Source organism: Amia ocellicauda, chromosome 17 (assembly GCF_036373705.1).
Source record: "Amia ocellicauda isolate fAmiCal2 chromosome 17, fAmiCal2.hap1, whole genome shotgun sequence".
Classification (NCBI taxonomy): Eukaryota; Metazoa; Chordata; class Actinopteri; order Amiiformes; family Amiidae; genus Amia; species Amia ocellicauda.
Genome location: NC_089866.1, coordinates 22,421,883 through 22,440,333, shown reverse-complemented (window position 1 = coordinate 22,440,333; position 18,451 = coordinate 22,421,883). Strand labels below are relative to the sequence as shown.

At 38.2% G+C, this 18,451-nt stretch overlaps 1 protein-coding gene across 1 annotated transcript in view; it reads left to right on the top strand.

The window, feature by feature from the left end:
- Positions 1–18,451, top strand: part of LOC136712643 (transmembrane protein 132C) — a 167,919-nt gene that overhangs the window by 107,556 nt on the left and 41,912 nt on the right. The window contains exon 4 of the mRNA XM_066689323.1: positions 10,530–10,716. Within this exon, the coding sequence (XP_066545420.1) occupies positions 10,530–10,716 (187 nt within the window). The remainder of the gene's footprint in view (positions 1–10,529; positions 10,717–18,451) is intronic.

The following is an 18,451-nucleotide window of genomic DNA, read 5'->3' as shown; positions in this document are numbered from 1 at the left end:
GCTACAACAGCAGAAGACCCCACCGGGTACCACTCATCTCCACTACAAATAGGAAAAAGAGGCTACAATTTGCACAAGCTCACCAAAATTGGACAGTTGAAGACTGGAAAAATGTTGCCTGGTCTGATGAGTCTCGATTTCTGTTGAGACATTCAGATGGTAGAGTCAGAATTTGGCGTAAACAGAATGAGAACATGGATCCATCATGCCTTGTTACCACTGTGCAGGCTGGTGGTGGTGGTGTAATGGTGTGGGGGATGTTTTCTTGACACACTTTAGCCCCTTAGTGCCAATTGGGCATCGTTTAAATGCCACGGCCTACCTGAGCATTGTTTCTGACCATGTCCATCCCTTTATGACCACCATGTACCCATCCTCTGATGGCTACTTCCAGCAGGGTAATGCACCATGTCACAAAGGTCGAATCATTTCAAATTGGTTTCTTGAACATGACAATGAGTTCACTGTACTAAACTGGCCCCCACAGTCACCAGATCTCAACCCAATAGAGCATCTTTGGGATGTGGTGGAACGGGAGCTTCGTGCCCTGGATGTGCATCCCACAAATCTCCATCAACTGCAAGATGCTATCCTATCAATATGGGCCAACATTTCTAAAGAATGCTTTCAGCACCTTGTTGAATCAATGCCACGTAGAATTAAGGCAGTTCTGAAGGCGAAAGGGGGTCAAACACAGTATTAGTATGGTGTTCCTAATAATCCTTTAAGTGAGTGTATATTTGTGAGGCAGGATACAGGATTTCTGTCTGTCTATCTGTCTCTCTCACTATCTATCTATGTATTTGCCTATTAACCTACCAAGGAAAATGCAAGGATTGTACACAGTGGCTGTTGAGCAGGGAGAATTCCAGCAGAACCTCAACTTTTCTACAATATGTCAAGTTGGCCAGTGTTTTCAGGATCTCAACTGTTTAAAAAACACAGAGCTTATTATATGAATAACAGCTTCCACTTCATGGAGGTGTGTGTGTGTGCTCTTATCACTGCTGGCCTTCAACTCAGCTGTAGTTTGCATATATATGAACTCAAAAAGATTTGCAGTAAGACAGGCCTGGTTCCTTCACCAGCCAAAAGAGGTGCAATGAAATGCTGAAATATAGCATTAATGGAAAGTATTTGTGGATGATGATGATAAAAAAATAAAAAACCCAAATGTTACTTTTGTGTATGGCAGTGGTTCCTAATCCTGATTTTGTGAACCCAGTGTCCTGCTGGTTTTTGATCCACCCTCAATGAACTCAAACCTTAATTGAACTAATAATTTGCATTATTTGACTTTTGAAATGTAAATGAGTAAAAGTTGGAGAATTTGGGAACCTAATATACTTTTGTATTCAACCTGACGTATCCAATGGTTTAAAATTCTTACTAAGCTCTAAGTAGGCCAATTATTACTTGAACTTGAATTGAAATACCAAATAACAGCAGGACACTGGGTCCCCAGGACCAAGATTGAGAACCACTGGTGTATATAAATACATAACACACATTTTCTCTTTAACTTGTATTACTGCACCTCAATACACCAGCCACCAAGTTGCATACTAACTTTCTAACTTTTTCTTGCATTTTAAAGCAACTTATTCTAACTTCTCTAACACTGGTCATTATCCCAGCTTTGTCCCCATTGCTTGTAGCTCTGTTTTTACCATTACCATATTTCTGCTTTTACTTTGAAAATTAAGTGAATTTATTTGTTTTGCATTTATTTTAATGTGTTTATTTTGTGACAAATGAAAGACACCCTGGGCAAGGGCATCTGCTAACGAATACAAATTAATAATAATGATAATAACAATGATATTATTATTATTATTATTATTATTATTATTATTATTATTATTATTATTATTATTATTAAGAAGAAGAAGAAGAAGAAGAATACTCTACACAAGCTTAGACTCTGGGTTGTAGTATGAAAGCTTTTCACAGCAAAGCAGAAACATGTGGAACAAATATGTAACAATGTTTAGGATTTATTTCCCCATGTACTTTAAAACTGACTTCAGTGATGGAATGCTGAAATTGCACTGCAGTACTCCAATTTTATCAAACAATGAAATACCTGGACCAGACTACACACCAGTTAATGTCATGCAATACATCATAATATCTTGCAATTTTCTAAATTTGATTGAAAAAAAAGAAAGAAAGAAAATGTAATTACATTAAGCACCTATATACTGAAATCTTAATTAATGGGAAATGCAAAGAATGTAATATACTGCGGTATGTGTTGCCATTCCATTTTACAATATGTATATGTCGAGACTGCAGTTAATATAATTAAGGCTTATTCACTGGCCGCCTGATTGGGAAGATTAGAAATGAATCACGATTTTTATTCTGTAAAGACTCAGACAGCCAGTTACATGGAGAGTAAGCTAGCATCTCACTTAACGGATGGAAATGGTGTGAATGTGTTGGCAGCGGGAATTTTAAAGTTGCATCTTACCAAAACAAACAAACAAAAAATAGATTGCATTCCAGCTAAGTGGTAAAAAATAAAATTATATGTAGATTGAGGTGAATATCATTACTGTGTTATTCCTTTTCCCACATGACCTCCCTCAATCAAGCAAAAGCCGAGAATTGCTATGGGTGTTGTTGGTAAGCTCTGTTAGAGCTCAAAATTAGATTATTCTTTCTTCGCAATTGGTTTTAGCCTGATAGTATTTTTGCAACACTTGGGATGTATTCTTTTCTTGGCTCCTAAGGTTGCAGCTCTCTACTAAACAAATTACGTGTGGTTCAGACGCACACACAATCTGTACAGTCCGTGCACTTGTTTTGTGGCCTCAACGTTCTCCCCCAATGAATGCTCTCTTTTAGCACATTATTAATAGAGCTTGATTTATTGTTTGTGAATGAAAAGAAATGGGAAAAAAAACACTTAAACAAAATAATAATAACAAGGGAAACTAACCCAAGATAAAGAAAGAAGAAGCACTTAACGTGATTTCCTGGAGGATAAGAGTCTTTCTACAGACACTGCACGCCTCATACTTAAGCAGATGCCGAGCTGCGAAGAGAAGACACATTGAAATGTATTTGTAGGGCCCTTAAGATCTGAGAGAGAAGATAGCACCAGTCCAAATGCCAAGGCTTCAGAGGAAAAAACACACAAAAAAACTCTCCTGCGTAGCTCTACACGAACCCCAGCGGTGTTAGATGGAAAGCAGAAGAAGCCATATCGGATCTTTCTGTATGATTAAATGAAAGTGTCACAGTGAAACATTGGGCCTGATAATAGGACAATGGAGCCAGTTTCAATTATGGCTTTCCCAGGAGAAGACTGCAAGAAATAAATTACCTCAGTCGTGAAATTGTTTATTTTTTCTGTCAGTTTATTCTCCATGACATTTAAATCTTTCTTATTCCAGCTCTTGAAGAAGCCTTGAGGGGAAATAGCCAGCTTAAACTCAATAGGTGTAGACTGCTCTCACAGACGTGGCATATTTTGACTGGTGGTTTATATATTTCAGGTAAATGTTAATGTTTTTAGCATAGTGGTTAAATTTAATTACAAGCCAGCTTCATAATTAGGTGCGCCCGTGCAGAGGCCAGACCCACGCACTGGTCTCTGTATTTTTGTGTTGGTTTGTCGAATGCAGCCTAATTCTGCACAAATTGAAGAACAAATGCTTATCAGAGCCCTATTTCATCTTGTCAGGCTTTAATCGCACCACTTTGCTATCTAAGGTAAAACTGATAACAAGCATAAACAAGCAGGTGAGATTTATTTTCTGTGAGAGATTGTTGGAATTAAACAGCTGAGAAAGCAGCTGAGAAAATCTGAAAGCTCTTTTTGAACATCATCCGGAGAAGACAAAAGTCCACACGAGGACATAAACTTGGATTAGCACAGCTTCTCCATGGACACAGCCAAATTATACAGAAACTGTGTTAGGAGATTAATATATGTATATTCTTAAGCAAAATGTCATGCTAAGAAATTATACTGTGGGAAAGTCTATGTATATATTCATTCTGTGTATGACTATGCATTTGATACAACTAATTTCCTCAAATTATGGGAGGAAAAAATGAGTGAAAGAGGACTGGAATACAGTTGTACCACCAGAAGTCAAGAGGACAAGAGAGAGTGTGTGTCCTCCTTATCAATCATCTCTTTAATTATAGTCTCTCGATCTTTGTGATCCTGATTAGCCATGGCAACAGAGATCTTGTATTTCCCTTGTGTCCACTGAGAGCCACAGTGAAGAGAACCAACATTAAAGATTGCTCTCTACCTAGCTCAGGTCTGGGCCCAGTTACTCCTGTAGGTCTTCAACTGTGGTACAATAAAACCAAGAGAAAGACACTGAAATCGGTACGGTGGTCACGATACTTGGCACACAGCTATTCCCCATTCGTAATTGTCATTAGCCTAGAGTCGAGAGGGGTACAAACTTGATTTGACTCATGTGGTAACCCTGAGTGAGTTTGCACTTAATGATCCAATCAATCTTGTACCATTTGCTTGGGAAATAATCATGTCCATATTTATCAATATGAGAAAAGCGTTACAGAATAAATAAATAAAGATCGGGGATTGGGTTTCTACTGATTTATTTCTCATGTCACAAGACAGATGTGTAAATGAATGTACTGAGTCAATGACATTGATGGATTTACTTAATTTGGTAGATTGCACTGAAAAATTAATATCGCATAGTATATTTTGGGGGGTATTCTTTGGGTATTATGCAGTGTCCTTGTTTATAAACCTCTAAATCTTTCCAATCGATTAATTTTCTTCTATTCCAATAAAAATGCAAAGAGTCCTTCCTAGCTTGTATATCTTAATCTTCTACTGCATCATTTTTGTTGACATATCAAGGACTTACTCTTATTATTGATATTGTTATTATTTTGTCTTTTAATTATTCCAAAAGTACACATCAGAAGAGATGTTCTCATTTCAAGGGCAGCTATCTTCAAATATCTATTCATCTATTTTATTTATTTGTTTGTTTGTTTATTTATTTATTATTCAAGTTTTTAATAGACGTCATGGAGAGACGGTAGATGTCTCTTGACTTGGTGTTTGTCATCTTACAGCGCTGTTGTTGGAGTGTGTCAGACAGCATGAGCTTCCTTGGTGATCAGGCAGTATAAGCTGGGCTGTAATATAAAAGCAAGTCCTTTGACGGGAGGTTTCAAACTTATCTATGTGAGTCTTCTGTAACTGCGCTGCACGAATGCTTCAGAGTGATGCATGTTGTAGAGCAACACTGCATGGGAGGGCGGGGTAAAGCATTGTTCAGCAACAACGTGTTTCTCACAGTTTTTCCTTTCTCTTAGAGTTCCTTTGATCCACTGTTATGTAAACTACACATCATAGTCCTAACATCTGACAGCCAACCATTTATCCTGTTTGCTTTTGTTCATCTTATACAGGACTGCCTTCATTAGCAATGACCTCCACGAGTCACTCCTGGCCTTCCGATGAATTACTGCTCTGTACGGGTTTTAACTAAGTACACCTGAATCATCTACTTTTTACTTTTTCATTTTTTGCCGGACTGACAGAGATCTTAAAATCCAGGCACATTGCACTTAGGCCCATCTGTGGGATCATGGGTTTGTTTACCTCAAAAAAACATAAAACCTAATTGACAAGATAACTAAGTGCAAGGCCCATGAGTAGTCTGGAGATGCCCTCGAGATATTAATAACTCTTTTCTTCTCCACAAACAAGGCAGATTTACAAGTGATGGCTACTGCATGTGAAGCAGGAGTGACTGGCTGGTTGCCAGCTGGGAGGGAGTGTCTTATTAGACCCCTAATCCTGGCGCCAGCTGCTGTATCTGACACAGGGAGAGGGAGGGAGGGAAGTGCAACAGGATGGTGCCCTCTGCTGCCCACACACCAGCACACGCTCTCTCTCCAGCTCGGCACGCACAACACTGCTGCTAGGTGGCAGAAGTTGCACTCAGCCAGCGGAATAGCAATGCAGCCCAAAGGACCCTGGAGGAAGATGGCAGGAGTCCTCTGCGGCACCTGGAAATCTCAACCTTAATCTGCACCAATAACTCAGAGTGGTCTATAGCGGCAGTCAGACTACAGAGCTGATGCCGGTGGGTTCTTCGGTGGCAGTGGAGTGGGAGAGCTTTGAATGCAAATGCGGCTTTGTTTCTGTTTTCATGATTGAGGAATTCTGCTGAAACAACAAGTAAAAGGCAGGGAGGCGCGGAGGCTCTTGTTTATTTACTGGTTTCTGTAGCACTTACAATGCATCCTCCACTGGATGTTTGCTGCAAGATGGTTAAACACTGATGCAATTACATCACGGCTGCCCACGCCAGAGCTCGGGTCATTTACATTATTCAGCATGTGTTGTCCACTGGCACTCATAATTTATTTCTGTGCCTATGCTCAGTGTTATAGAGAGAGGTTAAGGATTGTGACTTTCATGGATATATCAGCAGACTCAAGACTGCTGGAGGATGGGCTGGATTGTCTTAGATGATTGATAATTGCTAATAATGTGTGTCTAATATAGAGTCACCGGGGTTAATGCAGACAATGTCAATAGGACTCCCAGAGGATGGAAACCAATCACGAAATGGCTCCAGTGACCTCTTATGCCTCCTATTTGATTTCACCTAAAACCTTAATTGGGGGCCACCGTGCTCCTAAGAGATTCCCATACCGAGACATAAATTATGAGCTTAAACAAATTATGAGACAATGCTAGGCAATAATTACTTTGTCTAAAAGGCCAATTTGTGCAGAAAGAGACTCATGTTAGTCAATAATATTGTGCACATTGAATTACCCACAATGCCCCTAACGTAATGTCATTCATCCCACTGTGATTTCTGTTGCACTCAGTACTCTCTGGTGCCTATCATTTTCATTTTCATAAGATAATGCAACAAAGCAATGATCTCTAAAGTGTAAACATGCTCAGAGAAGTCTCTCACAGTCCTGGGCAGTGTTGAATGTTCATCAGATTTTTAATAGTTTAATGTTTGACCATATTTGAAGCTTAGGGGTAGGAAATGTCAGGCTTGCTATTATGGTGCTGTCGATGTACCTAATTCCAAGCTGTATGGTCACAGATTGCACTGTAACTGTTCTTGAAATCTCATCATGCTTTTATCACACAAACATCCTGACAACCAATATTTATAGCTGAATCAATACAAACAAGTGCTTTGTGTGTTTCATTGAAGTAAACTCAAGTACGGCACGCATTTAACATTGAATAAATAATAAGGGATGAACATGCATTTAAGTTAGCCACCTTTAAAAGGATTCAGATATGGTAGAAAACGTTGTGATATCTCGCTTATGCTGCTCGCGAATCCTTAATGAGAGCTGGCACGGAGTTCTGTAAACAGGTATCCTACACCATGTATAATAACAACTGCAGGCAAAGGTCTTTGTTTTGCAAATGCTGCGAGAGTGTACAAGTTATTCAGCTTCAAAAGGATATGCAATCTTTAATGTAACACAGCGTTTGTTGTTTAGCTTCATTTTCAGATGCATACAGGGGTGCTGCATACAGGAAATAGGTTATATTATCCTTACAACTGTCACAAACAATATACAGAAAACAGTTGGCATATTTCTGAATATCGATTCTCCGAGGAGGCATACAATAGCTTTTGTTAAATGAAGGAAGGCGCTTGAGAAAACAATTAGCTGCTTTGGTGTCAATACTTATTTACGCGGTTTATTCTCAGTGAGAGATCTAACTTGTCTGAATCAATGCTGTTCTATCAGCTTAAATGATTTCAAATGGGGTGTTTTATCACATGATCTGCAATTTATTCATTCTCATTGACTTGAGTCCATTGTCTTGTGGAATGCCCAGGTTACTATATTGACATGACATGTGTCGGCACATCTGGGCATTGTGTATAATTTAGTTAAAAATAGACGATTCCCCCTTAACAATCAGACTTTTCCAGGAAGACATTTTTTTAAGAAAAGGTTCAATCCTATGAACATTTTCACTTTGACAAAGCTCCAAGTTCCCTTCCAGCATACCTTTCCTACGTTTCCAACCTCCCTGTAGTGCAGAGATTGATTCATACTGACAGCAGAATGGTGCCTGTACTTAGCTGATATGTCTGGATCCCAAAAAAACAAATAAATGGATAAATACAGTGAAATAAAGTTCATTCTGCCACAATGATCATTGCTTTTACACTACTCTATTGAAACTAGAAGGTTGTATTCTGAGTCCTAGAGGAGAGGGCCATGCTTTTGTGATTGTCATCAGTCCAGAATGCACCAGATGACCTAGTCTCTAGGCTACTAATTTCCCCCACATCGCATTGGGAGGCAATTGCAATTCAAAGCCGGTTGATGTGGGTTAGATTCTAATGTGTTTGGAAGTACAGGTAGTCAGGAAGTTCACACACACAATCCTGTGAGACCTGGGAAATGTCATTCTGAATCTCATGCCGCCTGAAGGTTGAAATTACCTCACTTACCTGATTTCAAGTTCAAGAGCATCAGGCCTCACAAGTGTGTAGCTTTGGTGGAAGATAGGCTAGAATGCCCTGGTATGTTGTAGCACTCTCAGCTCTATATGCCCTTTTGCATATCTCTTGTCCTCTACACTGAACTTTCCCAAGAACGGTGCATTCAGGACATGGTGTAGCTTTCACTGTAAGTCATACACCCAACTGATGACATCCCGAGGTGTTCACTAAGTCAGAACATCTTCTCTTTACTGCCTTTATGTGGGTCTTTACACAGAATATGTGAATGCAGTTGCACAGATCTAGAAACATATTGTGCTTGGGTTTTAGTTTGTTCACAGGTTTTCGTTCTTTATCAATTCTCTTGTTTGTCTCTGTATGATAAATACAGTTTTACCTTTACCTTAATATGAAATGCTAACCCTACAGATCTGAGAACCACCTACTTGTGTTATAAGGAAAAAAATAAAACTACTTTGGGATAAAAAAATTAGTTAAAGAAAAGAAGGTCACTCTCTAAGGAAGACAGCAGCCTAGAGGTATAATTTAGAAGCCCAGTCTTACTGATATTGTTTATTTCAGAAGCACTGTCTACAGGCCAGAGGCATAACACATACACAGGCTTCTGCACACAAACACAAACACTCTCAGTAACCATAACTTGTAGTTCAAAACCCTAAGGTGACCTCTTGCTTATTTTCAGCTGCCTGCATTTGCTTTGTTTTCCTAAAATAAAGAATTAATGAAGTCTCTGCCATCTCGTTCGGTGGACACGCAATATATATATATATATTGGTTTTATTGTAATCTCTCGCATGATCTGAAAACTGCTAAAGCTTTCAGATTATATATAAGTACAGCTGCTTACTTTGAAGATGTCTAGTTACTCAAAACTGAACTGGCATCTGCTGTGATGAAAAATGATATAGATCATCTGTCATATAAGGGTATTTAAATGTTTGTTTCACAACCAATGAGTTTTGTAGTATGTTATAAAATGAATTAAAGGTTGTGTGTTTATATTATAAAATATATACATTTTTTTCACCTACAAATTGATTTCTTGTGCTCTACAATATCTAAAATAGTTTAAAAGTAACATTAATTTCAGAAGAAAATAACTAAACCAATGTTCAACAACTGTATTTTTTATTTTATCCACATACCGTTAGGATCTGCTTTTCATATCAGATACAATTTGAAATTCTATCCATTGGTTTGAAAATCCTTTCAGTTTACAAATAAATGATACAAATAATAAAGCATGTATTATTTGAAAAACAAGCCACTGGGAATGTAAACCCTTCAATGCACAGTAAAGTAAATAGTTTTTTTTTTTTTTTTCTTTGTGAGGTGTGAACTTTACACTGGAATAATATCTCCAAGCAAACCAAAGCCATTCTCTTCCAACAGGCAAGAAATGAGAGTATGTTCCTAGACTTATTGCGAGAGCTCCCTAACCTCCATCTTATCAACTTGATGCTTTTTAACACCGGTGTGGCATGGAGCAGCCAATGAGCTTTTATTGGTTGAGACTTATGTGCTCGCTGTACAAGACTGAGCTGATAGATCTTATGCCATTTGGCATCTCCCTTAGCTTACATGTAATAGTGACCTTTCTTACCTCCAGGCTATATTTAAACTCAATACTCAAGAGAGTTATATTGCCATGGAGTGTTTTATTATCCATGCTGTACGTTTGTCAGGTTTAATTCAGTTCTACCGAACAGTACTGTTGTCTAATTATATTACTATAAACATTGTAAAGTTTTAAATGAGAAGTCCCCAAGCAAAAACCCCAGGGGTATTATTCTACCCGTTACTAAAGTACCTGTGGTTTCTCGTTTTCCAAAGTATGCAAATGTGACCTATATTCTGGACTGAAGGAGCTCTCTTCACCTGTCACTGTGAAGGAATTGACCTCTGACAGGATACATTTCATAAATATTGACTTTATATTGGCTGGCCTCCAAGATCATCATTTAAAATACGTTCTCCCTTTACCAGGCTGTGTTTAGTCCATTTGTAGCTGACATTGTCTCTTGTCTCTGGTTGTATTTGCAGGGTGGAAAGTGGCTTACAGAAGGTGTTGCAGGTCGATCTGGAAGTGGACAGCTTCCTGGGCCCCCTGGGGACCAAGTCTATAACGTGGCAGGTGGAGTACCCAAGCACAAGGACCCTAACAGAGGAGGCAGAGACGGAGATTCTCCTGGCACAGAAAGACCTGGGGGGCATTGTGCCACTGGCCATGGTGAGAGCACGGGTTTACAACAGTGCAGTTTACCCTTGTACCTAAAGTGGCAATGCTCATCATGCCAAATCAAATCGACAAACACGAATTTTCACCAGCTAACGACACTAATTGGGTATGATTCTTTTGTAAGGTACTTATGTAGAACCAAATGCCAAAGACCCCCCACCCAGACTAGGATTGGCCAGCTCTGACACAAACAAAGATTTGATTCTGAGGAGCTGGTTTTATCCTGATGACATTGTTTTTTTTTTTATCGAAAAAGCTAAATCATTCAAAAGATTCAGGCCATGCCACGATTTACCCAAACCATTCACAGATCTTTACAATAATGAGGAAGTGAGACGTTTATTTCCTATCCTTATTGGTGTGTATTTTGAAGTACACTAATCATGAAAAAGCACAATGTATCTATAATAATAATAATAATAATAATAATAATAATAATAATAATAATAATAATAATAACAATACCTTTCTATTGCACTCCCAAAGACTCCAAAAGCATTTTCATTAAAAGCAAAATCTTTGTGTCAGTATTAATCCCAGCAGAGTAGACTATATGATCAAAGTCTAAATTATTTACTCACAACCTCAGAACTTTCAAATCAGTTCTAATTGTGTTTGGTTTAATGGTGAAATCATCGTGCATATTGCATTCACAATATGGATTTTTAGTGGAAGCAAATTTAGTAAAGAGTATGCTCAATAACAATAAAGATAGACAATAATTAATTTAGTAGTAAAGCATGGAATACACACAGTATTTTCAAACAAATTACTTTCTGAAAATAGTTTTTTGAGGGAAGAAGTACTGCAGTAAGATTAATTCTACAAAGTTGAACAAATCACATTACAAATTTAAACATTCCCTCTGCAAGATGCATGCATACAGGCATCCATAAACAATGTCTATTTTAAGTGTTTAATGTCAGTTTAATTGGTGAAATTGGTTTTAATTGCAACTCAAGGAAATATTAACAGATTTAGAAATCTTCCAATATTGAGCAATTCCGGGATACCGAGGTAATAATAATTTTCATGTTGCATGTGCACCACAGCTTTTCCCTGCAATTGAAAAACATTAATTCAATCAATGATAAAGTATCCCTGTCAGAACAGTCAGAAATGAGAGGAAAAGCAAAGGCTATCTCCAGGGTATAGAATAATAACAAGGCAGAGGCATGAACAAAGAAAGCCTAGGAGTACAATAGTAAGACTTAAATCCATGTGTCACATCAAGTTTAAATAGGTAGATATAATATGTTTTTTTTTTTTAACTTCAAAAAGTTTCCAAACTTTATATAAAAATTCTGCCGTTCTTGTCTTTAGAATGTAAAACCAGTTTGAACAAAACTGGGGAAATAAAAATGTTATATCTATTTATATTCATAATGCTTGACTTCATATATGTACTTTTTTCATATCATGACCTTGAGATGCATGTTTTGGTTTAATAGTGCATCCTGAGAAATATCCTATAAAAATATTGTAGGCCAGTTTCACTTCTTTCAGCTGTACTTTTTGTCCCCTCCTTTTATATACTTACTTCCCTCCCATGATCCCATGACAATAGATCATAGCTTTTAGTGGAAATGGACTTATAAGTGCCTGGGTCACACTCAGCAGCAGATGTAATCATGTATGTTCTACAGACTACAGGCACACATGATTTGTGGAAACCTATAAAGCAAAAACAAAGCCAAGCTGTATAGACAGGGCTCTCTAAACTTGAGGTCTGGCAAACGCTCTCCACTCTGATGACACAGAGCTGCGATCATCATGGTTTCGAGCCCCTATTTGTGGGACTCTTCATTACGAGTCTGCTTGTGCCTCCTTCCATCCATTGAAGAACTGTGGAAACACTTCCCTCTGTGCAGAGCTGGGAGATATAGCCCCCTGTGGCAGCTTAAAATACTGTGAGTGAAAACTCCATTCAAACAGCACATCTCTGTTCAGTTTATTCTAGCCTAGAAAAGACTGATTAAGAGAACTCCTGCTGCCGTGTGACTCAATCAGTCAATCAAGTTCGTTGCTGCAAACTGTTCAATTTAAAATTTGCTAAAGTGTTTTTGAGGCTTATAGCATTTCGAAATGTGTTATAGGCCTCTAATCCTCACTAAAAAAGAATCTTAAGAAAAGACTTCACATTCCTTCAAAATCAGTATTATCATTTGTTTTTATAGCACAACCAAGCCACTTGTAAATCGAAAGCAGAGCTTTAAATGATCATAATGTTCATAGGATCGGTATGATAGGTTGATCATTACTCTATACCTAGAATATTTTTTTCAGCACAGGCCTTCCATATCCATTAGTAATTGAGCTCAACTAGGGCTTTAGGTTGAGAAGTCTTTAGCCTAGTTTTGCTACATTGAGAAATTGTTCGCTGCAAACTGTCCCATTTAGTCCTTTTAAATAAACTAAATATAACTGAACTTTTTTCAGAGGGGGTTGTACATTTTACATACATCTTTTTTGTTTTCACACCAAAAATGCAGGGCACGTTCACATTTTAAGAAATATAACTCTTGATCCTCTGAAATCAATCACATTGATAATTTAAAACTGACCTTTAAGCACAGAAATATCACAGAAAAGTCCCTGGATGTCCCTCATGCCATATGGTTAATCCACTCATCTGAGAATTCCCAGCAACACGTCCCATTCCAGCACGGGGTCTGTGTTTCACAGCAAACAGTTCCTGTACTTGCATTGGCCTGCCCTGTAGGATTCTTGACCCCTCCATAAATCCCTGCTTCAATTCTCCCGTGTTCCCGTGTATACATGTACTTGCATAAGCAATGCATACAAGTACACTGATGTAGAAACTGATTAAACCGTTTAAACCACTGGAGCAAAAGTCAAAAATTGAAGTCCCCAATTACACTGTGCTGATGGTGAAAAAATATGTTACTGAAAGAGCTTACATGCCTTTGCTGCTCTGCTTATATGAGTCAGGGGGAAATCATATTCCTCCTTGAACTGAAAGCCTTCTGACTCACTAGAGCGATATTAAATAGGTCTTGTATCTTTTCATAATATTTGATGCATAGGTGCTGTTCCATATTGAAGTCATGTTTACTAGACAGAGAATATCAGTTCACATAGATGGAAGCCCTCTCTTTCTTTCATAGGGTACACTGCATATACTGGAAATGTAAACATACCATAGAAAGCTTATCAAATAAATAAATACATTTTGTGCACAGATGTCTAGATGATCAAAGTCTAGGTTTTGAGATCCAGGTTTCCAGAGCTGGATTCTATATTGGACCACATTTGCAATGTGATACTACACAGCAGTGAAAATATTTAGGTGTGATCCATCCCACTCTTACAATTACCGTGTTATAGATATGTCCTCATGATCTGGGAGATGTTAACTAGCTTTAACACAGGTCTGTTGACCTTATAAGGTAACTGAACACTGCAGCCCTATGTATTTATTAGCTAATGTCTTTGGACAAAGAAAACAAACTTATCCTATTTTGTTGTCTATGATTGTGAAGGGGCTCCCTTTTGCTTATACTATTTATTTTCACCTTTCAGAGAGGTACAAAGAGACATCCTTTAGCTGGCACTAGGGAACATGCTCTGTTCACCAGCAGCTTTGCTTTTCAGAGCTGTAAGGTCCACTTGCCTCATTGCATTCAAGGCAGTCTCCCACATTGCGTGTTAGTCTTACTGGCTTTAATGTGTTATGCCTTTTTCTTTGTGCAGTTGACTCCTTATTATCTCCTTATTGTGCTTCCTGAGATCTCAAAAGGAATTAGTGACCTTTGAGGCTTAGCCTGTGAAATAAAAATTATTTAAAAAAGATATGCTTTGACCTCCCTCCCATAATTTCATTGCTTGTGTAATAAAATGGCATTAATCTGTGAGGCCGGCGACAGTTTATAAGTGACATACTCGTGGTCTGACTGTGCATAGATCTGAAATGTCTAGTCACGAGGAGAGCTTCATTCTGAACACAGATCATTCTAAAAAGCAATCTAACAAAATATTTCTTGATGCAGGTAATTTTTTTATGGAATCAATCCGTGTGTATTTGAGATAAAAATGAAATCAATCAAAATCAAAATGCTGGAGATTTTATGTTAATAATTGCAGTGAAAAAGCACAGTTAAATGATCTACAATTTGCTTGTAAATACATGGTTGCAAATCCTATTGTATGTATTTTAAGTAGTTTTAGTGCCTTACATTGTTTGACATGCTGTTCCAGAACATTATTACAATCTATCATTCTGCTTTGTCGAACTACTGCATTTTTTCTTTAGACACACTTGAGAGCTTTACTGTGCTACAAATAAGAAACTAGGTAAATAAGAAACATTCTAAACTATGGTATGGGTGATCTGTCCAATGCAATGGTTTTGGTTTGTATGAGAAATCCAAATGAGGAAAGCAAAGGTTAGAGTGCAGCAGTAACCCAAGAGACTAGGACGTCATAAAAACGTCATACTCAGAGGGCTCCTTTTAGTCCTTTCCTCAAGAACAGAACAGACTTCGCCAGGCGGGCGGGTGGTAGACATCTGCTGGAACAAATGCATTATTGCTTTGGTTAAGCATAAGCTTTCATGTATAATTAGTTCTAATTAGGCTAATAGGCCATATTGTCTCTTGCCTTGACTGAAAAGGTAATTGAGTTGAAGCCTAATAAAATCCTTTTAAATTGGGAGAAGAATCCATACATTATGGCGGTGTATAGGCTTATACATAATCACCATAATGATAATTAATATTGCAGGGCCTGCTCCAGGGTTGATCACATTTATGGTTTATTAGCCAAGGAAGACTTCAAACCCACTGTCTCCTTTTGTTTGATTTCAGAGAATACTGCAGGTGTGAGGACACTAGAAGACTCATCCCTTATTTATAATACCAAGGGTTAAATGAAAATGAGTTGAGAGACCCACTGCATCCAAAACAGACCCATTATAGACTGTAATATCCCAGCTCTCCCTGAGTGTCCGTCTGTCATCACACTTCTCTGCGGGATGAATAGTTAGCAGTATTTTGTATGCTAAATTCATTCAGAGCAATGAAGCACAGTGTTGCAAATGCATTGCTTACATTAATAGAAACAGGTAAAGAAAGAATATAAGAGAAAAAATACTGGATTCTGCCAAACAACCTTGTGGGGCTGAAGGGCTGGTGTTCAATTAAGAGTACTTTTAACAGTAGGTAGATTCATTATCTTGATTGTTTTCATGCTTAATATTCAGACAATAGACGCAGTAGAAACAACAGTTACAATAAGTACTTGCAGTAGCAAATCAGTTCACCATAGCAACTACATGTTGATTGTGATTTCAAAGATTTTGATCAAATCTTTGGCACAATTCTGAGTTGAGAACAAGAGATTAGCTGAGAAAATGTTACTTTATAAGTTTGGAAGGGACATTATTTGTATATCAGCAATCCCTGTGAGCACATATTTTATGTAATTGTATTTTATTTTCTGTTTGCAGAAACTGTTTGAAAACAATGCCTCTCTAATCCGACCGTGTGGTATAAAAGTGACATACTGATCAATTAAGCATTAATTAATACATCTTCTCAATTTCGATCAAATGGCTCAAACTTGGGCCCAAACTTAGTTTAATCCAGGAAAATGGGTTTGCTATCAGTACTAAGCTCTTAGCGAAGTCCTGGAGGGCAAAGCAACATGGTTGACAGCTCTTTCAGCCCCATCACTCTCTCTCAGACATTTCTCACCTTATTTAACACACAGTACAGCATATTGCTACATCTATAGGCCATAGGTAGATGGATTGTAATGCCTGTAATTTATGTTGGATATTATTTTTCAACCTAGTAGGGGGTTTGTCCATTATCTTCGCTATTCAGAATTGATACATTTCTGACCCGTTCACTGAGATCCCCACATTATCATCATCATCATCATCATCATCATCATCATCATCATCATCATCATCATCAATGGAATCATGACAGAAAGAAGTCAGAGAAAATTAACCTGAAAAAACAAAACCTGGATTACCCATTATATTATTCTTCTTATTTCTCTATTTCTGTAGTTATGGTGTTTTATTACTTAGTTTTTTTATGTCATCGGTTTCTTTCATATGCCATATTTCTTTAAAGGCTCTCATTTAAACTATTCCAGTCAAACAACATATGGGTCTGATAGGTCAAATGGGTCTGCATTTTGCTTCCATGTGCAGAATTTAGTAAAAACATGAATAAAACATTGTGTGCTTCTGAAGTATAATAATCATGCTATGATCCTGAGGACAAATTAAAGTGAAAGTTAATGTTGCACAGCAAAAATGATTTAGAATATCCAGCATTAAAAAGGAGCTCACGAACCCCAATCTATCCAGGAGAGCTATGTGATTAATCCACAGCATGGAAGTTAGTTTGTGTTCACTCTGTACAATCCAAGACCTTTGCTCATTGTGCAAAACATCAGGGTTTTGTCGGGGTGGTGATGTCTAAACTTGCTCTTTTGGTGATTTTGTTAAACGGGTAGCACATAATATTTCCAAAGTTCAATTTAATTTTATATATACATACATATATATATATATATATATATATATATATATATATATATATACACTCACCTAAAGGATTATTAGGAACACCATACTAATACTGTGTTTGACCCCCTTTCGCCTTCAGAACTGCCTTAATTCTACGTGGCATTGATTCAACAAGGTGCTGAAAGCATTCTTTAGAAATGTTGGCCCATATTGATAGGATAGCATCTTGCAGTTGATGGAGATTTGTGGGATGCACATCCAGGGCACGAAGCTCCCGTTCCACCACATCCCAAAGATGCTCTATTGGGTTGAGATCTGGTGACTGTGGGGGCCAGTTTAGTACAGTGAACTCATTGTCATGTTCAAGAAACCAATTTGAAATGATTCGACCTTTGTGACATGGTGCATTATCCTGCTGGAAGTAGCCATCAGAGGATGGGTACATGGTGGTCATAAAGGGATGGACATGGTCAGAAACAATGCTCAGGTAGGCCGTGGCATTTAAACGATGCCCAATTGGCACTAAGGGGCCTAAAGTGTGCCAAGAAAACATCCCCCACACCATTACACCACCACCACCAGCCTGCACAGTGGTAACAAGGCATGATGGATCCATGTTCTCATTCTGTTTACGCCAAATTCTGACTCTACCATCTGAATGTCTCAACAGAAATCGAGACTCATCAGACCAGGCAACATTTTTCCAGTCTTCAACTGTCCAATTTTGGTGAGCTTGTGCAAATTGTAGCCTCTTTTTCCTATTTGTAGTGGAGATGAGTGGTACCCGGTGGGGTCTTCTGCTGTTGTAGCCCATCCGCCTCAAGGTTGTACGTGTTGTGGCTTCACAAATGCTTTGCTGCATACCTCGGTTGTAACGAGTGGTTATTTCAGTCAAAGTTGCTCTTCTATCAGCTTGAATCAGTCGGCCCATTCTCCTCTGACCTCTAGCATCAACAAGGCATTTTCGCCCACAGGACTGCCGCATACTGGATGTTTTTCCCTTTTCACACCATTCTTTGTAAACCCTAGAAATGGTTGTGCGTGAAAATCCCAGTAACTGAGCAGATTGTGAAATACTCAGACCGGCCCGTCTGGCACCAACAACCATGCCACGCTCAAAATTGCTTAAATCACCTTTCTTTCCCATTCAGACATTCAGTTTGGAGTTCAGGAGATTGTCTTGACCAGGACCACACCCCTAAATGCATTGAAGCAACTGCC